Below are 22,853 nucleotides of genomic sequence, written 5' to 3'. Positions count from 1 at the left end.
CAACAGCTGCTTCCTGTATTGTCTACAATATGTCTGTGTAATATAGCATTTATCTTAGAACATTTTCATGTATTCACAGGTTGCGGAACTGAGAAGACATTTAGCTGAGACCACACTACACAGTTCAGAATATGATACGCTTAAAGAGCCTGTGTTTGAATCTAGGGACAGATGTTACCAATAATTATCATGTAGACAGACATCTGTGGTCATTCAATGGCCACAGTGACTGACAAGAATGGCTTGTACCAGGGAAGATCCATGGCAGCCTGACTGAGGATTTAAGCATCCCTTTCAAGTCCATTTGTCTCCTGATTCGCTGTGTTGTAGATGAAAAACTGCTGACAACAGCATTACCACAATTTACACAGTATTCCATCATTTTTGTCAAAATATGTAGAAGGTCCTTCTTTAGTATCACTGAAAAAGTTATTGTCAGAGTTATTGACAATTTTGTAATTTTCTTCTGTTTATGAGTAGTTTTTCCATGTTTATTTCCAATTAATTTCCAGCTTAGAAAATTTTAGTGTTCGTAATTTTGATCAGAAATACAAGCAGATTAATTATTTTCTTTCATTTGAAGCTTATTGCCTTATTTTTCGAATTGCAACTTTGTCACTAAATTTGTATGATGGCAGGTGGGGTGCAGCAAAATGGATGTGTGATGTCACATAATTATAATTATAATACAAAAAAGTAATAATAATACAAATTATCAAATCATGTGGTAGTGACAAGACTTGATCCGTATCAGAATCGCCTTAAACTATATATTTACTGCATTGTCTTACATGATACAACATGTCAGTTGTCTTATTGTAGGAGGAGACAAAACAAGCTCAGTTCCTCGCCCTGGCTATTGTATATTTCTCATCCGTCCTCATGGTGTCTAAATACCGAGACATCCTGGAACCACCCAGTCCTGCGGCCACGCCCACTAGATCTGCCATCAACTCCCCCTCTGTGAAAGACGGTACGTATGTGTATATGTATATTGGGGTTTGGTTCTGGTGATGGTAACTTCTTTCATTTCTTATAAATTGTGCTTTGAATATTGATGTCATTGTTGAATGGTGAATGGTGCCTGTATGAATATCAGAAAAATGCTCATGTTTAAGTATTGTTGACTTCACGAGGTAATGGTGTCAGTTTTTGACGTTTTTTAGGTGAATGGAATGGTCACAGCAAACAAATTTGTCATCTTATATTCCCAATGATTTCCCTACTGTCTTTGTTGGTGATAATTATAAGGACACAGGCAGAGATGCTATGTTTTATGAATTCTTGCTAGTATTTTGGGGGTTTACATAGAGCAAAAATATTTTTGAATCAACTTTGTTTGAAGTTAGAAGGAAAAAATCCAAGAAAGCATGTTGTCATTACTGATTTTTCATATGAAAGTGTATGCTTTACAATACTTTTGTTGGTTCAATGTTCAAAATAAATAAGTTTGTTGTGGTCTATTCTGGGAATTTTTTTATCATTTTGCATCTATTCAGTAACATATGTTTATCCTGTTTTCCCTTAATGCCTTCAAAGGGAGCCAATTCTGGCAAAAGCTCCAACCCCCCTCCATTCCGCTCCTCAGTGACAATAATATATCTGGGGCCACCAGCCCCCAAAATGGTGGAGACAAGACCACCAAAATACTCACCTCACATATGCAAAGTGCTGATACAGCCCCCAAAATAGTGACCTCCCCAACCCAGAGCAGTGAAATGGAGCCAGGAGCCACGAGAGTTGGTGAGAGAATCATCATTGAGGACGGTGGCAGCATCCTGGCCAACATGACTTGTAGCGGTGTTGACGTTATCCCCCCTGTTCAAGGTTTCTGCTTCTCCCTCCCTTGGCATGCCCTTCAATGTCAGTTTGTCTCTGCTTCTCTCTGTTGACTGCTTATGTCACACCTGTTCTCTGCGTTGCTTCAACTTCTCTCCGTCTGTTGTTTCTGTATTGCGTCTGCTTCTTTTCGTCTGTTGTCTCTAGGCTATGTTCTCTCACGTCTGTTGTCTCTGTTTCATTTCTGTTTCTGTCACATTTGCTGTCTCTTCGTTGTTGTCTTCTCTCCATCTTTTGTCTCTGTGTGTTGCCTGTTTCTTTCCATCTGTTGTCTTGAGGTTGTCTCTGCTTCTCTCTCATCTGTTTTCTCTGTTTTGTTTCTGTCACATTTGCTCTCTTGTTGTCCTCTGTTCTAACATCTATTGTCTCAGTGTTGTTCTGGCTTATTCACATGTTTTGTGTCTGTGTTGTGTCTGCTTCTCTCCCATGCTCAGTCTGTTGTCTTGTTGCTGTTTCAAACATTATCTGTCTCAGCAGATGGTCTCTGTATTGTTTCTGTAGCTGTCATGTCTGTTGTTTATGCTTCCTTCTAAATGTTGTTTCCCGGGAATCCAGAATAGAATAGACCCCTTTACTGTGACTGATCCAGGGCCATTCTTATTGAAATACAGACAATGAATTGACCTTGACCCTCCTGTACTAGGACACTGTGTATGTGAAGACCCATGTTAATCATCTTATCCACTGGTTTACCTCCAGACTTCATCATCAATACAGCTCACTTTGATATGTGTGAATATTGCAGACTTTGATGTTAAGCTATATTCACACATTCTTTGTTGCAAAAATTTGGATTCATGCAACAATATAGATTAGAATATGATATAAAAGCATGCTAGTCATTTGTACTTGCTATATGTTATCCAGTTCAATACATGTTCAGGTAAATTTGGTAAGCTTCCATTTCTATCCCATTATATTTTTAGGATTTGGTTTCAAATCTTTATGACGTGCCTCTTCATCAACCATGCTTTTGATCAGAATATTTTCATCTCTCAAAGATAGACAGTAATGTTTCTTATGATATACAAGAGTATATTTAGATATATCTTGATCAACAGTTGAGTTGGATAAGATGAAAGGTAACCTCTTGTATTTGTAGTACAGGGGAGGTCACTCTCATTACTGCTTGCTGTCTTCATGTCTTGGAGATGTTGTTGTCATTATTGTGTCCTGAGTAGTAGTCCAAGGGAAGTCACTCTCATTACTGTGTCCTTTGTTGTAGCTCAGGAGTGTTCACCCTTAGCACAGTGTGCTGCCTTACATAACCATCCTCACCAGAGGATTATCTTTGTTGTTATTGTATTACTGCACAAACACATCCAGTCTCTCTCATAAACGGAATATTTTGTGTTGATGTTGTGTGGTGTTCATTGATTTGTATGCTTACATTTGTAGTTTTTCATGGAAATGCTCTCTTTACTCAACACTTCTATGAAAATATGTGCTCATACAAGTTTTATCCTCTCCAAATAAGATTTTGTTGTATTTCAAAAATATGAAATTTGTGAACATGCTTTCATTAGATGTGATGATATGGCCATTGCGAAACCTTAACATTGCCGGAAATTCGTAAAGTTACCTTTAGATGTTTGTATTTACATTATGTTCACAGTGGTCACTGGCTATGAATTTTCAGCCCACCTTGGCAAATTTAACATTTCGATTAAAAATTGTTTTCAAGTATACTGTTTTCAATTTAGGATCATTTACTTTGGTGTTTTCATTTTTGTGTACATTAGATGGTGGTTCATCTGATAGTTATTGAACAGTAGTTTTTGTCGATGATGGTCATTAGTGATGTAATGTTAACACATTTGTAGTAAAACATGACAGAGTTGGAAGTGTTTGTTTAGAACGTGGCTCAGATGCAGAATGAAAAAATGGCAACTTTGTCAGGACAACCATATGTGTTTTGCCATGCGAATTATATTAGTCCAGTAGTGTTACAGAACTGTATTCTAAATTTGTGTGTAACCTTGATTCGTGGATTGTGGTATTTATCATGCTATCTCGTAAATTATGTCTCATATGACATCATGATGCGGTACTTTTGAAGTACACACAATGCCACGCCTCAGTGAAAAAATGGTCCAAATCTCTGCATTAGTCATAAGTACCCTAAATCTAATTGTCCAGCACTGAGATAGATAGTCCAAAATCACTAATGTCAACAATACCATGTATTATTTTTACAAAATGTCAAGTAAAAAAGATACCATCAGCACCAAACTTCTAAAATCTCATCATCTGTTTTCCTAGGTGTCAGTACTTACTGCAGTGGGTTGTCGTACATAGTGATATATAAAGACTAAGTAATCTACTGAACAGTGTGACAGTATCACATTTTGTGTGTCCATGGGTGATGATTCAAATGGTTTCAGAAAACAAATGCCTTATTCACTAATGGAATAATAGGAAATTAATTTTAATTTGCTGAATCATTGAATAAAATTATCAGTGAGTATACAAAGTGAATTTGTGCATTTAAAATATGATATTTTCGCTGCGCTATCTTATATCCATGAATCAATAATTACACAAGTGTAGGATATGTGCTAAATCGCAACACTACAGTTTCACCTCTATGACAGACTATTCAAAATGGTAGTAAATCATACTAAATGTATTTAATTCTTCTATAGATTTTGAGCTGACTGTTTCAGCAGCTGGTGATCAGGGAGATGACGTCTGATAAGGATAATCATACTTTGTTCTCCTTCTCAGAAGAAGAATCTTCAGCAGGGGAAACAACTCAGGAGGAGGTTAGTGAGGAAACGCCTCCAACAACGAACGGAGGCAGTGACGACCACGTCAACACCAGCAGTGATGATATCAGTCAGACAAACGTTGAAGTAACCGCAGATGTACATACAGATACACCAAAAGGTAGGTGGAAAATTCGAGGTGACTCATGTGATCAACACTGACTAGGGTGGAATGGGTCCCAGTACCTTGTCTGGAGAGTTGACAGAGGATTGGTTGGTCATAGTGTGTTGCTTGGTTGATTGGGTGGCACTTTGTAGCATGAATTGTTGTTCAAGCTATCAACCATTAGTCTGTCTAGCCAGACTCTATAAGATGGGATCCATGGATCAAGGTCATAATTGGTCTTCAGAAACCGCTTGTTTGTCACAGGAGGTGATTTACAGGATTGGGATGTCAGATTCATAGACTTGGTTGACATGTCCTTATTTCCCAATTGTGTACATAGATGCTCTTGATGATGATCACTGGATTGTCTGTCTGGTAGACAACAAACCAACCATCCAGTTATTTCAATGTGGGCATCCAGTCAGTCGAATGTCACTAATGTGGTTTTGTTTCAGATGGAGATTCATCATCTGAGAAGACAGAAACAAAGGTGGAAGAAGCACCTGAGAAGACAGAGGAAGAAACAGACAAATCAAAGGATGCAGATGAACCTCAGGTAAAGATGGAAGAAAGGAGTGAACCAGTTGGAGAAACAAAAGAAGAAACTAAGTCAGAGGAAGAATCAAAAGCATCAGCAACAGATAGTAAAGTTGAAAACAAGGAAGATTCCGAAAAGAAGGATGAAGTACAGGAAAAGGATGCTCCAGAAGGAAAGGATGCTCCAGAAGGAAAGGTTGCACCAGAAGGAAAGGATGAAGAAGAGAAAGATGAAAAACCACAAACAGAGGAAGACAAGCCTGGAGTTGATGCTAAGGCAGCAGAAGACACTACAAAGGAAGAAAAGACAGAAAATGTTGAGCAGAGTAAAGAGGTGGTGGAAGGAGAGAAGAATGCGGAAGTAAAGGTGGAACAAGTAAAGGTGGAACTGGAGGCTGAGAAGGTTCTTGGTAAGTTTAATTCTAGAATCATTTGAGAATCCTGTTTAGAGTTGCCAGCAGGACCTATGCTGGTTGTGAGAGGTAACTTTGTTTATTGGGTAGTCCGATCTGGTGACTTGGTTAATGGCGTGTCAGTGTACTACAACAGTGTTGTTCTGTGCCCAGATTATGACTGACAAGGTGGTCTGGTACACAGACGCTGACACACAGACACTCAGACACACACACACACACAGACACACACACACACAGACACACACACACACACACACACACACACACACACACACACACACACACACACACACACACACACATGCTCACTGCTGACTCACAGTTAGTATGCTCTTGATATCATCTCTGACAAACAAAGTTAATCATTCGTTAGCTCACAATTTCTCTTATCTTCAGCAGTAACAGACCAAACAGATGCAGCTTCAGAACAGAAACGTGAAACTGTTGGAGAGGATGAACAGACAGACACACCACCAGATGGTAGTTCTCTACCGATATCTTCTATCAGTGTGACTGGAGCCGTCAGCAACATTGATCACACTGCCACAACCAAACCTGACAAACTTGAACTGACCAACAATATTCCTGGGCCTCTGAAGATATTACCTCCCCTCAGTGAAGGTGGCAGTCTCACAGACAGGCTGGAGAGGGCACTTGGATCTGTGGCACCGTTACTGAGGGAAATATTTGTCGACTTTGCGCCATTCTTGTCAAAGACACTGATCGGATCACATGGACAGGAACTTCTCATTGGAGGTGACAAATACGGATTGGTTTTCTTGGATTTTGACCACAAAATATTTTGTTACATGTATTTTCCTTGATATGATGCAAATTGTGCTTGAAATTAGCAGCAGTACTTACAGTGTATATTGGAATTCTGTAAATGTTCTGAGATTCGATGTACAAAAAGATGAGGCCCTAAATGATCCAGTGGTAACCTCAGAAACACTATAGTTCTATATAATTATATAGTTATAATTCTCAATAAGTCCTTACATATATGCCATTCTAGGATTTCTGTTTGCAATACATGGAACATGATAATAATTGGCAATTTGGGCAATTTAACTTTAATGTTGTGTGCGGTTTGTGGTTTGTTCATATTAAGATAAGCATTCTATTAAGTTATTGTTGAAATATTCATCCCAATTTACCACAGCATGTTTTTTGCATTTTCATCAATTTTGATCACAACCCATGCAGCAAAGTGTGCAAAGAGTCTTTTATCCCCAAAAGCAGAAAACAGTGTTGTAATGGGAGTAACATGTGTTGATGATCTGTGGACAATACACAAGGTGTCCTTTCATGGATATCATTCAAATTTGCTTTCAGGTTTGGTGACATTGAAGCAGAGCACGTCTGTGGTGGAGTTGGTGATGTTGCTGTGCTCACAGGAATGGCAGAACTCCCTCCAGAAGCATGCGGGTCTTGCCTTCATAGAGCTGGTCAATGAGGGCAGGTGAGTGTAGATGTCAGTTACAGCTCTAGTCAAGACTTAGTTATTTACTTATTTACTTACTGCTGTCATAAGACTGTAATATTGCTGATGTTAGCGTTCAACATTTAGGTATGCAAACCCGCAGTTGTACTCATAGAAGGAGTGGGACTGGATGTGGGCTTCTTTAAGGAACAAGTATATGTAATACTGTGGGCATAAGTTACATTTGCTCTCTCTTTTTCGCTTGTTGTCTAGGTGTTGCAGTTCACTCTGAAATGATCTTGTTGTGTCCTTTTATGCACCAAATTTCATCTGATTATGATCCTTGGTTTGAACCATCACAATGTCCTTTGTTGGTTTCACTGAGTAGGGACCCATGAAGGTCCTGGGTAGAATAGGCCTTCTGAAACCCATGCTTGCCATAACAGGTGACTCTGCGTGTCGTAAGAGGTGACTAACAGGATCGCTGACTTGCTTCTCACTCACTCACTCACTCACTCACTCACTCATTGATTAGGAACTGTTTGTGACCCAGATCTCTTTTCAAAGATACATTGAGTCACCTAATCTGATACATGGACTCTTGTCTGTTTATTGATGACATAACATTCTGTTTCAGGTTGTTGGCTCATGCGACCCGGGATCATATTGTCCGAGTAGCAAATGAGGCAGAGTTTATTCTGAACAGGATGAGAGCTGAGGATGTGCAGAAGCATGCCGAATTTGAGGTAAAACCAGCATGGAGTTGCAGATCTCTGTTATCAGAACTGCTGGAAGCAAGCATAAAATCTCTATTATATAGCAAACTATGAATACAAAATCAGCGGCATATTTGTTGGGTTTTGCCTGGAATCATATGGTAAAATGTTTAGATTTTCAGCAAACATTCTCTTAACTGTCAATGATCCATAATTAGTTGAGATGCTGATAGCATCTTCACTGAAAAGATCTCGAGCATATTACAGTGAGCCTTGTTAAAGTGTTTGTAGGTTCCATGTATTACCATGTATAAGCCAACCCCCTAAATTCACCCCTAAAGTAGTTGTCAAAATGGTATGTTTTGTGCATAAGCCGACCCCCTGCGATCGGTCGCAATCAACTCACATCACAAGACTTCTGGCAGGTACAGTCTTGGATGTAAGTATGCTCAATGAAAATAATATTGAATGAAGATTATACTGACCATTATTCTAAGAATCTGTGTTTGTTTTCCTTTCTATATCCACAATAATATGTTGACCCAACAGAATTAGAATTACAAACTATTTTTCTCAATTCAAAATTCTCGTACACGTGCTTCATTAACGGGTCAACATCATTAAGTTGTCAAAGAGCAAAGTAATGGTGTTTTGGGGAGGTAATTAATCAAATTGACTAAGGTGAAGAATACAGTCAACAACAGTACTTGCAAAAGTTGACAAATGTACATTATAACTTACAATTTTCATCTGTTTTGAGCAGTTGTGTGCTGTAATTGAAGTGATATCTCAACTTTCATCATCTTGAACTTCATGCTCGGACAAGGTGTCTAATGCTAGCAAATGAGCATAAAGCATTTTTGTCACAGGTCATAACCTAGCATGAAACATGGACTGAGGTCCATAATATATGTATAGGTGGTGATGTGTTGTGCAAAACGTTCAGAATAGCATGAGTTTACCCAAAACTTTCGTCTGAATCTATAAGTTTTTGTTTACAAAGACAGTATCCATTGCTGTTATCTGATTGGTTGCTTAGGTCACGTGGCTGATTTTGATCAGTCACAATCCTTATAGCAGACTGTGGCAAACAAACGTCATTAGAAACAAATCTTTATCCAATAAGATGGCTTCTTACAAATCTGAAAATGCGCTTGGCAAGGGTACAGTGATATTGTTGATATTCAGAGCTTTCGTATGATACCTGCCATTAAAACGAATCATTATTCATAAGGAGCTTCGTAAGACCGAGGTATTTGCCCCAGTTGTATCCTGTTACCGAGCTGAAAGCCACTGATATTGGGACAACCATACATATTATTTCAGAAATGTTTTTGTGGTGATTTTCCGTTTATGTAAAAATGAAAATATAAAAGGGTGAAGGGATATTTAGTGGGACTGCATCATGGTTCTCAGCTCGTGGATATAATGACATGTCACTAATGAAAAGGAATTAAGACCCTTCTCCAGTAATCTGCGACATCTGGCATTACGAAACAACAGGAAGCAATCACCATATGGAAAGTCAAGGAAAAAGTTGATCACACTGGCACATGTCATTTTGCAAATGGTGACCGGACAAGATTATAACTTTTTTAATAATTATTGTGTGCAAATAGGTCGGTACGTAACTTAGTTATGATAAGAGCAAAATATTTTGAAATAATGGAAACTGTAGACTTTGATATGTATTTTATTGATCATTTATAACAATGTGGCTGTAATCATCATAAACTTCCAGGCAGATGTACCACCAACCTGTTAGATCGCCCTGACAGGGCACTTATGACCTGAAAAATACTTTCATGAAGTATTGTCCCATAGATAAGCTGACTCCCTCCTGCAGACTGCATTTTTTGGTCCTCAAAATTCGGCTGATCTTTCATGGAGTGATATTAGGGTTTATAGGCCTTAGGCTTATCAAGTCATACACAGTGGCTGGTATTTGTAAGCATTTGTCGGGACTCAAGGAATATAGCTACCAATGACCTGTGAAGATCCGCGGTAAACTAGGTCTTCAGCAACCCATACTTGCCATAAAAGGCGACTGTGCTTGTCGTAAGAGGCAACTAACAGGATCGGGTGATCAAGCGTGCAGACTTAACTGACACGCTGGTTGGTTGCCATCGGTTCCCAGTTGTGCAGATTGATGCTAATGCTGTTGATCACTGGATTGTCTGGTCCAGCCTTAAGTATTTACAGACTGCCACCATATTGCTAGAATATTGCTGAGTGTGGCTTAAAACTAAACTCACTTACTCACCCAGCCACAAGTGCAATTTGTTAGAAACCACTGATTGGATCAGGATGACTGATTGATGATTTATAAGAGAATGTCATTGTATCTGAGTTGTATTAATTGAGGCTTAGACTGATTATGATCGATTGTCATCTACGTTGAATAGTGCTCAGAGGAACACTAAACACCACACAGACAAGAAAACAAAATTGATCAAAAGGAAAGAAGATGATAAAAAGAGACGAGACTAGCTGTCTGTATTCAAATTTAGCATCAAAAGTGTGTAGTGTCTTGTTTGTTCAGTGGGTTTCATTGACTCCATATATCATGTTTGATAGGCCATGTAAAACTGTTGGATTAACTTTCTTGACAAAGTTATCATTGAAAGCCATGAAGCTGTCATTTTTACACTGTAGTATTCGATTGTGACATTGTAAGTCACGCTTTATTTCTTGGAATATATTGTTACACATAGCCATGTAAATGCTTCAGAGAAATATGCAACTTACTAAAACACAAAGGTAATATTGTTTCCATTCTTTGCTGCTTGTGTGTTTAGTCCTTGTGTGCCCAGACGACCGTGGACCGAAAGGATGAGGAGAAACTTTGTGACCACCTCATCACCTCTGCCAAACGGCGGGACCATGCCCTGTCTGTCAAACTCCGGGAGAAGGTTGTGAACATCCTCACCAATAAACATGGTGCATGGGGAGAGAAAAACCAAGCGTAAGTGATAAAGATCTCTGATGTTCAGATATTTTGAACCCACTTCTAAGCGAAGAATTATTGGGAATTATTTCAGATGATGTTTTGCTGAAATGAATCTCTTTAAACACTTATGTTTACTATCATTTGGGGATAAGAAAGTATTCCTCAGCTCCGATTTATTCATTCGTGTCAGGTATCTGTATAACAACAACATGGTATCTTGGTCAGTTCATGCGATAAAACCAACAAAGGTACTGTAATTACAGTAATCTTGAACAAGACGTAAAACATTTTCACCTCAAGTGTTAACAGAGAGATGTGCAGCTTAGCATTTCATGACATCAGCCATGAAAATAACCATCTTAGATATTATGAAATTGGGGATAAAATCTTCATTTCACTGACACATAGTCCCAGAAATAAAGTTTTGTGTTAAGTTAAAATATTTGATACAAATGAAATTACTAGTATATGTATTATGCAAAACTAAACTTTTGAAATTTTCTAGAGAAGGGGATGAGAAATCCAGTGGATGGAATGTCTGATTAGACATATACTCTCTGGTCTGTTAGAGACTCTGATAACCCAGAGATAAGATACATACATTTGTGTGGGATGGCAAATCACAGCACTTGGGATATTTATCTGTTTACTTTGAGTGAAGGTCACCATCTTATGCATTGTTTTTGTTGCAGGAGACGAGAGTTTTGGAAGTTGGATGTGTGGGAGGATGACTCACGCAGGAGGAGACGTCTTGTCAGGAACAATCTGGGATCCAGTCACCCTGAAGCCACACTCAAGGCAGCTATTGAACATGGTCAGGACACACCTCTCAGATAACCTGATACCAGTGATTGGGATTTATTGGAGAATATATCCACTACAGTGAAAACATGTTTATCAGATCTCTCTGACAAACTTGTGTGTTTAAATAAGGCCATTTCTGTGTCTTAGTGAAAAAAGAGAGAAAAATATATAGAATTAGGCTTCTCTTGAAGTTGTTGCAGTAGTGTATACACATTACAAGTGTGTGTAGTCATCCAGCAAAGGGAAGGCACTGTCTGAATTGTTTCGTTATCAAATGTTGCCATTGCTTTGAACACTGATGCAGGTTTGTTCTTGTCCCAACCTAGGTGCTACTGAAGATGCAATAAACCAGGCTCGCGATGCCCTCCACTCCCATCTATCGTCACTGAAGAAGTCCCAGAAGGAGACAACAGATTACACGGACGAAGAACTTCTCATGGAGGAGAAGGAGTTTGACCAGGACTTCTCAGGTCAGATCTCTGCAACAAAATGATTCAAAATCTCCATCTTTTTCCAGTTACATTGAAGACATAATCTGGTCTTCCATCTGTAGTATACTGAATGACAATAAATGAGAGTATATTTTCATTTCATAGGCTAAATGTTAGTCAAGCATGTTCCTACATACACAGCTTTGTTAAAGTGTTGCACTGATTAAGTGGTATAAGACCTTCTTTTAATCTATCTTCGAGAAATCACCAATAGTCATATGAAAACATTAGAGAATCTTTAAGTTATTTTGAGGACAATTTCATTCTAGAACTCACATTAAGACATCTGTGTCCCATATAGTATCAACATGGTGGCTGTCCATGTCATGCATTACTGTTCCCTCTGTAGTGTTGCATCACAAAGTATTTAGCAGACTCCCATTACTTACAGTTAGAATCACTGAATCGCTGTGATTATTACTATTTGTCAGTATCAAAGGGTTTCATTAAACTTTTTCATAAAAACTGTAACCCACTTAGGCTGCATGACTGAGTCTGTCACAGTGATTTAAGTCACATTGAATGCGACTCCCTCACTCACTATTCCAGGTCCAGTTGCCTTATCTACTCCATGTAAACTCATAGCCCCAGGAGTTACCGTAGCGGGCACTGTGTCCATCACCAAATCTGAATTGTACTTCGAGATGGATGAAGATGAGGCTGACAACAAGAAGATAGATCAGAAGGTAAGGGAGTTATCTTCTCTTTGTTTAGCTTCATAGCTATACCAGAGATCAAACCAACTTATGTTCCGTCACAGATAAACCTCACTCTGGTGTTGAGTTTTATCTTAGTGGAGGTATGAGGTTTTACAGTCAAAAAGGCATGTGTTAAGCTTATTCTTCCAAATAAGGAGTTTTTGAAAGGATTCACTGTTTCTCTGTCATATTCTTGTGGACAGTTCTGTGTAGAGATTCGTATCATATGGTTTTGAGCCAAAATTTGTTGTGGTGTATTTGTGTGACTGTAAAGCCTAATATCTGAACACAGTGTTCTTGGAACTCTTTGTTGATGTTAAACACTGTTAGTGCTATGATCGTTGGCTGAATGGGGCCAACTTTTAGTTTGTTCCATTTGTTGTGTGTGATGGACAGTTGAATGAGGAAGACCCACGCTGATGAGGCTACAAGGGGATGTTTGTCAATCAGTCATGAAGATTAAATAAGGTAAGCCCATCTTCTGTGTACTTAAACTGGAATGAACACATTCAGTGTTTCAAATAGCTGCTTGCCCACTAACCTAATACTAGTGACTTCTGCACTGGGCTAGTGACACTTCTGTAATACTGACCTGTTTAGTTGAAAGACATTTATTTCTACAAATTATCTAATCAATGTGATCGGACCATTTTTTCTACATGCCACATTGTCTTGTGTTCTAAAAGTCCGTAAAATTTTCACACAAACTCAAATATAATTTCACAGTTTTCATTTCTGGCGACACACATTTGTGTGATTTTGACAAATTCATGTCTTTGTCTTGGTTTAGATTTGTTAGGGAATATGACAGGGAGTTTGTGCAACTTGATGTCAGGTTTTAGGAAGCTTGAATTGTGATTTGGAGGATAAACATAATAATGTCAATTTTAAATACTTTTTCAAAGTATAAAGTGTTGACTATTTTCACAAAAACATGTCTCCTTATTTGCTGCTGACAGTAAATGTGATTGAGTGCTTTCCGAGACTGTGAGCAATACCTTTGATTTTGATGCTGTGTTTTTCCTTTACCTAATCCATCAAAGATAAAACAGTTGAACAAATGACAAATATTTAAGATTTTGGTGTTTTTGTCTTTCACTGACTTGTGGCATGTATTAGTAAGATCTGTTCCAGCATCCAAATTTTGGATAAGAACTTTACAAAAATTTAACTGTGACAGTATTTACTATGTATGTATGTATTTATATGTATTTACTTTTACCTCTGTATTATTTTATTATCCCTTCCTTTAATTTCTTTTGTAAACTATAAGAAGCTCACAAGGATAAATGTGACACATGTTCACCCAAAACCTGTGGACAGTTTATCAACATTAAAAAAACATAAAGCCCTGTCCAATTATGCCATTAAATTTTCTTATAGATAAATGTCTTTTTTATGTTTTATGGCACTTATGTTTACAAGCTTCTCCATGAAACACCCACTTGTATACAGAGTGTTTCAGTGGGAGGAATTTGACCCCTGACCCTAACGAATACATTCTCTTTCAGGGTTGACATGATAATACTGTCGTATGTCACACTCATTGTTTAAGTAACACATTCATTGTTTTAGGTAACACATGCAAAGAAATCTTTCAAATATCCTGACATTTACAAGTACAAGTTGTTTGTGTTTGAACTTTACTAATAATCTTTATATTTAGGTTTGATCTCTGGTATGTTTTGTGCTGTTTGATGACATTATGTGTGTGTTTGTTTGATGATTTCATTTACAGCATTTGATACGTCACTGAATATATCATCAAAATGTTTTGATATGAGCTTTGCTGCATCATTTATTACCCTTGACCTACTTGAAAAGTGACCTATTCAATCCAGTTTTGTTTTTGTAAGTGCACAGTTGTGGCAGATTTGAATCACAAATTCACAGTTTCTAATATTTGTCATATTTACCTTTCGGTGCTGTGTATCAAATTCTTGAAGTGTCAGACTCTTCAACAATGTTTTGATGATTGTAACGTTATCTTCACAGAAATTTGTTTATATTTTGAATTTACTTTTGACTTTTTTTTTAAGTTTTGAAGTGTTTGTATTGAAATTTGTTATGACTTGCGACTGTTTTGATCCTCTATCTCTGAGAACTCACAGAAGAACTTTTCTCAAGCCCTGCAAACATTTCGAGTAGGAGAATATTTCATGAACATTTCATTTTCAACTGACAGAGAAAAGAGGATTTCAATGTAATCTTTTAAATATTCTTGGTCAATGTGGTGTCCAAGAAACAACCTCATTTCACTAAACTAAAAGTCCCGTTTTAGTGGCAGGATCATGGTTGATTTTTGTTCTGCCAGCACATACAAGTGTATTGTTATTGTTTTCACCTTGATGACAAAGATCTTGGACCAGAGATCCATTTCTAAATCTATCATATCATTGTGCTCAACTACTTGAGTTGCAATGATCATAGTGATCGCTTAAAGAAAAAGAGACTAGAATCACGTTCACCTTTCCACACTTGTGTAGTCTCCTAAAATGTCACCAACATCACCTTGGAGAACTCAAGATACAGAATAGCTGACCCAGCATCTGGACCCATTCATACACAATGAACCATCTGAAGAGAAACGATCAAAGTGTATCATATTGAATACAAAACTACATCCCATACATGTGTCTTCAAACTTTAATCCACCTGAGATGATACATGATACTAGGTTATATGATTGGTCTGAGATTTTGTCCCCCATCCTAATTTTCCAAACACTTTGTCAACAAAATCCGAAGTTATTAGTGTAGAAAGATGGAAACTGACAGGTGTTTTGGATGGTAAGGACAACAGCCCTCTAGGATTCTTATTCCAGTCAGCAGCATCTTCCAACAATGCCACAAACCAAAATGAAGACCATTGCATCCTAAAACCCTTTGCAAAGTTAAGGATAGGTTCATACATAAAACAGGGTTTATGGTAGAAGATTGAAGCTTTATTACTTTCTTTCAGCAAAGCCTCTGTGTTTTTGGAACCTATCTCATGTTTGGATATTTCTTTCGTTTCTCTATTGTAGGAAACTGGTGATGTCAGTAATGTTTAATTTAGACGAGGATAACGACTGGTCTGTAAATTGTAAGGAGCAATAAATGTACAAAAGTAAAAAATGTAACTGTTTGGAGGAAGGAGCCCCTGACATTGCTGTTAGACTGTCTTCTCCCGGAAATATTATGTACCGTAGGGAAGCTACAAAGTGTATGAATCAATCATTATCATGTCAAACTGAGTATTGTCATAAAATCCAGGTGCATCATTGAATATATCAACAATTACAGAGAAATTAGGCTGAAATATCATTTTAACTCAATCACATCCACCACTTCCTCCTCGGACCGGCAGACGTGCGTTTCAGGAAGGGTTCATGAATGTCACTTTTTTATGCAAGCGCACTTTGATGACTTGTATCAGTGAAATGTAAGACTTTATGTATGGTCTGTGACAAGACTTGCCTGTCAAGCTACCTGACGCAATGTGCCGTGTTTCTGTTTATTATTTTGTACTTGTCTCATAAATCATCAGTGTGACATCTCAGGCAGGAAAATAGCCTCAAGAGGCCTTGTCAGTTATTGGAGTAGAGATTTATCTTGGGAGCATATTCCGAGCCAAACACCAGGTGTATTTCCGACGCAGAACACCTGGCTGATTAACATTTTAGCAAGATGGGTGTACATTTCAGATTAATATGAACAGTAGTGAAATACATAGCACTTGTCAGGTAACTTGCTTTTTTGTTTTACTCGGGAAAATTATATGGCTTTATGACAGACATGACTTTTCTAGATCTGTTTGACTGCAACAGATTTGTTTGACAGTTATTGGAGGTAGATTAAGGACCTAATTTGGCAGAATAATAGCTCCAAGAGAATCATTGCCATACAAGAGTGTTGATTATCTTCTTTTGCATGTTTCTTGGTAATTAGGATGTGAGGATGAAGTTATGGAGGCTAATAGTTTGATTTATGTCATGGTTACCATGACGACATGTGTTTTGCATGACAAGTGTATATATCAGTGATATACTGAAGAACATAACAAACTATATTGCAGAGATTTGTTTGATTGGCATCATTAGAAGCTGGTGAGTGATAAGAGGGTAAGATTCTTTATGGAAAACAACTTCTTTATTACATATGATGCGACGTTTCGGTATGGATCCTTATACCGTTGTCAAGCAAGAGTGAAGTAATACAGTGAGTGAGTGAGTGAGTTTAGTTTTACGCCGCACTCAGCAATATTACAGCTATATGGCGGCGGTCTGTAAATAATCGAGTCTGGACCAGACAATCCAGTGATCAACAACATGAGCATCGATCTGCACAATTGGGAACCGATGACATGTGTCAACCAAGTCAGCGAGCCTGACCACCTGATCCCGTTAGTCGCCTCTTACGACAAGCTGAGTCGCCTTTTATGGCAAGCATGGGTTGCTGAAGGCCTATTCTACCCTGGGACCTTCACGGGTCGAAATGATACAGCACAGAACAGACTTCTATACATGAACAGGGATAAAGAAATAACAGCATGTAGGTATGAATCAAAGGGATTAACAACAACAGTGGATGGTAGTAATAATGTGACAATAAGAGGAAGCCAGTGGTGGCTGTAGCCGAAACAAAGTATTCATGGCTGATAGGGTAATTAGTAATGATGGCTGGTTATTGCTTTATCCCTGTTCATGTATAGAAGTCTCTTCTGTGATGTATAAGGATCCATTCCGAAACGTTGCATCATATGTAATAAAGAAGTTGTTATCCATAAAGAATTTTACCCTCTTATATTGCAGAGACAATATTATATTAATCTGTCTTGTACTGTTAAATGTTTAAGTGAGTGAGTGAGTTAAAATTTAACATCACATCGACAATATTTCAGCCATATTGTGACTAGAATGATTAATTACAAAAATACATTAGATAAATGACACGTTGTAAAAACCTGTCAACTAAGGACAGTAAAACTAACTAGAACATCACAGTGAGGAATGTAAAGCTAGTAATTAGATTTAAAACAGTTTGACTATAGAGGACAATACAATATAAAATGGGCTATAGATTGCCAACAACTGAAGGTAGGTCACCACACTAGGGGCCATGGGGACTTACATTACTTTTGCTACCTGCATGACCCTCGTTGGATTTACACCACCTCTTCAGCCATTGGCCTTTATGTAGAGAATTCACCGTACATTAAAATGACGAAAATATTGTGATTAAAAACCTGGAAAACTTAAATTTACATCAGATGTTTTGGGACTTACATACCTTCTCAGGAGAGCAATAATTTTACAGTTTTCTAGAGGTCTGTGAGAGGTTTGAAGAGGCAAAATATGATCTTTGGCAAAAAACAATTTTATGTGACTATCAGTGTCTTGATATATGACAAGAGTGAGTGAGTGAGTTTAGTTTTATGCCACACTTGACAATATTCCAGCCATACAGTGGCAGAGTGTAAATAATGACGTCTTGACCAAACAATTCCATGATCAACAGCATGAGCATCAATTTACAGGATGTGTCAACCATGTCAGCAAGCCTGTCCATTCAATCCTGTAGTCTCCTCTTATGACAAGCATGGGTTACTGAAAATCAAATCTAAACCAGATCTTCATTGGTCATTTGCACCAAGAACTTCAATATATGTAAAATATCATCTGTGTGACTATCAGAGTTTAAGGACAAGGCAAGTGCAGATGTTTGGACAGTTTATTTTAAACACTATAATACATGTAATATATTTTGTGAGTCATGTTGTCACAAAAAGGACAATTACAACATAAAGTTACAGATTACCTGTGTGGTCATTATTGTTGTGTATTAACTAAATCAGTCTTTAAATCAAGACACTATAAACAAATACCGGTAGATTCCTCAACTTTCCTGAGTGAGTGGGTGAGTGAGTGAGTGAGTGAGTGAGCGAGTGATTGAGAGATCTCTGATTCAGTGCCATAAGGTACAGTAACTGTCCTTCAAAAATCCTAGTTTTTGTTTTGTATTTGACATAATGGTGATTTGGAGAGAACTGTGGAAGACTAATATTGATGGAGTGAGTGAGTGAGTGAGTGAAGTAGGTTTTACATTGTTCTTCACAGTAATGCCAGAAATGGGCATCACATAGTGTATCCTGGTTGGGAATCTTACTGTTGTGACAAGTCAACTCTTCAAACACTTGACAAACCCACCACCCTTTACCTTCCTAAGAATTGGAAGAAAACATCCTAAAGATGTACAGTCCATACCAGGTTAGTTCCTGAAAATGTGTTCTGGATCCTGAAGAAATATTGCATTTAGCTATGTACTTTTATGACAGTACACTGACATATCATCAGCCCTGACCTTGCTTATCTCAAGACTCTGATTTTGAAAAAGTAATGTGTAATTAGAGCTCCAAGAAGAAAAGATTTCACTTGTTTCAACCCCCATAGGGAACCTGTATTATGAAACACAACTGAGCACTTTCTCAATAGTAATATGCTGCCTGGTCATCAAATCTGCTTTTTCTCTTTACACAATCTACATAAAAGAAAGTACAGACATTTTAGTTTCTCCTCTGCCACAAGGCATGTTAGAAAATTAAAGATGAGAGTTATCTCTCCTGCTCATGTACTCAAGCCCAAAATGGTGGACATATCTCTATCTGTGAGGCAGCATTTGTAAATCCGAAAGTACATCAAAACAGCAAAGTGTATTTCGCTGGATGTCATGAAATATTTATATGCACAGCAGATGCCATGACATTGCAAATATTGTGACATAATGGATGTTTTGATGTGATCAGTGTCATCTCAGGTAACACGGATTTAGTTGAGTGTTGTCAAAGTCTGTGTCCAGTTCCTGTAAAGATCCATTTTAGAATTTATGTCAGGCAACCCAGAAAGGGACATTGGGATGTGCTGATGAAACTCACACTGACTTGGCTGAGGCATGTCATCAATATGACCCCAGTTCTTGTTTAAATCAGAGTCTGGTCCAGATGCTATTATCATATCAAATGTGTGGATTGCTGCTGAAGTGCAGTATTAGATAACAAACATGTTTTCTGGAGCACTTGCTGTTGAAGGATCCAAAGGCAAATGGCACACCTTAATCACGAGGTGAATTTTTGATTAACTATTATGTTTCCTTCATTTTAAGTCCTGCATTCCTGCATTTTGGCTTTAGAACTGTCATTACACACCACTTGGTGACCTTAAATGGACAACGTACAAAATAGCAAATGCTGGACGACAAACGTGAAGTGTTCACGAAACCAATATGAGTGAAATGCGAAAGGGATGTATCTCTAATAAAACTAGTGTAACAGTGGAAAGGGAGGTCTCTCATGACTAACGTAGCAAAATATGTTTCACTTAGGTAAAATATTACATACTGGTACAAGTATCTAACATACGCTTCTCTGATAGATGAATGGATGGATGGATGGATGGATGGATAGATAGATAGCCAGTATATCACCAGGATGTGTTCCTCTGAAACTAATTTTAAACTTGTATCATACTGTCATCCATCCATCCATCCATCCATCCATCCGAGATGCGTATGTCAGATAAACAGCCAAAAAACATGAAATGCCATCATTAAATAAACCCACTTGTTGCCCCAATCTGTTACTGGTAGTGCACAGTGCATTGGATGACTGTCAGAAACCAACCATTTCCTGAAGGCTCATTTATTTCTACAGCTGTTCAGCTGTACATCATTTCATTGAACAAAAGAAGACACATCTATTGCATTGTAATTGTATTCTTAGCATGGAGAGATAAAAATAAATGTCAGGATTTATAGAAATGCCCTTCCAACCACCTTCCACTTCATAGTGTAGGCTTTGTGCGTCTTATGGGCAGCATCAATGGGATTTGTTACCAGATGGAGTATTTGTGAGGAACCTTCCTTAATATGCATTCTGTAAATTGATTTATGAGCATGCACGTTCTCGTCATTTGACTTTATAATTTCAATTGTTATTTAAAAGTGACTTCAATTGTTTGATTTTTATTTATGAATAAAATTATTTTTTTAATTTTAAATTGAAGAGAATGTCCATGAGGAAGGTCAAATATAAGGACTGACTGACTGTGCGTTTGTTTTTATGTCACTTTTAGCAGTATTACAGCAGTATCCCAGCAGGAGACACCAGAAATGAGCATCAAACCCAGGTCTTCGGTGTGACAAATGAATGCTTTAACCACTGGGCTACCCTGACACCACCCATGCTTGATAAGTCAGGGTCGGGTTTTTCTGCATGTAGGATGTCCCCCTCTTGTTATTGCTAGAATATTGCTAAAAACTCACCGACTTTTCTCTAAGCATGTATAATGATTTGAAATGGATGCAAACCATGATAACTTGGTTGATATGGAACCAGTCACGAGGGGGAAAAGTATGTCTGTGATTAGGTTCAGGTTTATTCAGTTCAAGGGAACAATGGACTGGAGATTCTCTTTTAATTCCCAGAATGTGTTCACATTAGCATATTATAATCATATGTCCTGTGGCACTGTCAAGATGGACACAAATAACCCCAGCTAAGTGGTTTATGTCCCTGTACGAACAATGAAGCATGATGGGATATGTCCATGGTATGACACTGATATGTTGATGGTCATGCCACTAGATGTCGCTCACGCCAAATTTTATTGCAAGCCGTGTAGGTAACGAGGGTTGAATCCCTCGTCTCGTGACAGCCACATGATTTATTGTAAATATAAGGACACTGCCGCATCACACATAACAAATTCATTTTTTGTCACGTCATATATAAGCATTAATCTACAATTACATTCATACTGAAAGGAATTGTGTTTCTATGAGTTGTATGGCACTTATACATGTCATGATGGGGAATCTTCCTGTGAAGAAATGAAAACATCCTTATATGATTGTTTTGATACTTTACATAACAAAAAACTGTATGGATTTTTACCTGCTTTTGCATAAGGAAAGTAATTTCTTTTCTATTTTGACAATATTGTTTGTGTTATTGTATATTTAGACCTGATTTCTTGTAATGGATGAAGTATTCTCTTAGTGAAAAGTGATTCATTTTGAGACTGTTGTACAAGATGGCAATAAAAGATGGTACTCTTTGTTTTCTTTCCTGGGGCTCACTTGGAGATAATTAGACAAGTACTTGTTGGCTGTGAGTCTCAGATTTTGTCTCAACAACTTGGAATCTGAACCAACTTGCACTACAATTGTGGTATCAGTTCAGACAATCATGCCAGCATTACACTAGTGCTGTAAGCTTGACCATGATGTTAAACCCCATTTCACCTCACCAGTAAACCTCAATTCATATCAACTTAGCATTAACGTAATTTCACTTCACCATTAAACCCCATTTCACCTCACCTCAACTCACCTGTAAACCTCAATTCATATCAACTTACCATTAAAAGTCATTTCACCAGAACTCACCAGTAAACCCCATTTCACCAGAAGTCACTGGTAAACCCCATTTCACCAGAACTCACCGGTAAACCCCATTTCGTATCAACTTACCATTGAAGTAATTTCACTTCACCATTCAACCCCATTTCACACAACTCAGTGTTAAATCATTTTTTCACTCACAGCAGCACATTACACTTACTCGAGTTGTTACAACTGTTTGATAATCTAGAAAGTTACTGTCCATTGCATAAAACAACACTCACTCTAAGATGGTTTGCAGTGAATGCTGACACTGTTTTCATAAATTAGAATCTAATAACAATATTTTTCAGACATGTGCCATGACAGACATATAGCGCACTGTGTCCAGACAAAAATGGTGCTAAGAGCCTCAGTGTGACCTACCATTTTAGCAATAAATTGACCATAAAGGTGTCAAAGTTTCATCTTTGTGCTCACAAAACCATCAGCAGTAATCTTGTATGGCTCATCTGTTATGCAGCTAATCTATATGTAAGGGAGTTATTCGTGGAGCATGCCTCTCACGGGTCTTATCAGGAGTGATTCCATCATAAAGTTTGGTGTTTTATTGTGTTGGAATAATCAAATGGTCTTGAACACAAGTAAGTTAATGCAATGTTTGCTCATGGTGTGTCAGCAGTTACGAACATGAAGTACGAGAGGTTAAAGGTCAAACTGGTTTTTTA

General features: G+C 37.9%; 1 protein-coding gene across 2 annotated transcripts in view; it reads left to right on the top strand.

Moving 5' to 3' along the window:
• LOC137274076 (neurobeachin-like) overlaps positions 1–22,853 on the top strand; it is a 222,663-nt gene that overhangs the window by 88,618 nt on the left and 111,192 nt on the right. The window contains exons 28-38 of one of the 2 annotated variants that reach the window (XM_067807065.1): positions 823–973; positions 1,540–1,743; positions 4,567–4,728; positions 5,169–5,660; positions 6,063–6,422; positions 7,002–7,128; positions 7,727–7,835; positions 10,604–10,770; positions 11,448–11,569; positions 11,886–12,029; positions 12,600–12,736. In XM_067807065.1, coding sequence (XP_067663166.1) covers positions 823–973; positions 1,540–1,743; positions 4,567–4,728; positions 5,169–5,660; positions 6,063–6,422; positions 7,002–7,128; positions 7,727–7,835; positions 10,604–10,770; positions 11,448–11,569; positions 11,886–12,029; positions 12,600–12,736 — 2,175 coding nt within the window. The remainder of the gene's footprint in view (positions 1–822; positions 974–1,539; positions 1,744–4,566; positions 4,729–5,168; positions 5,661–6,062; positions 6,423–7,001; positions 7,129–7,726; positions 7,836–10,603; positions 10,771–11,447; positions 11,570–11,885; positions 12,030–12,599; positions 12,737–22,853) is intronic. The other variant, XM_067807066.1, reaches the window with a different exon arrangement.

The sequence above is a fragment of the Haliotis asinina genome, chromosome 2 (genome assembly GCF_037392515.1).
Source record: "Haliotis asinina isolate JCU_RB_2024 chromosome 2, JCU_Hal_asi_v2, whole genome shotgun sequence".
NCBI classification, from domain to species: domain Eukaryota; kingdom Metazoa; phylum Mollusca; class Gastropoda; order Lepetellida; family Haliotidae; genus Haliotis; species Haliotis asinina.
Note: the sequence above shows the minus strand (reverse complement) of the source record. Positions and strands in the feature narration are given on the sequence as shown.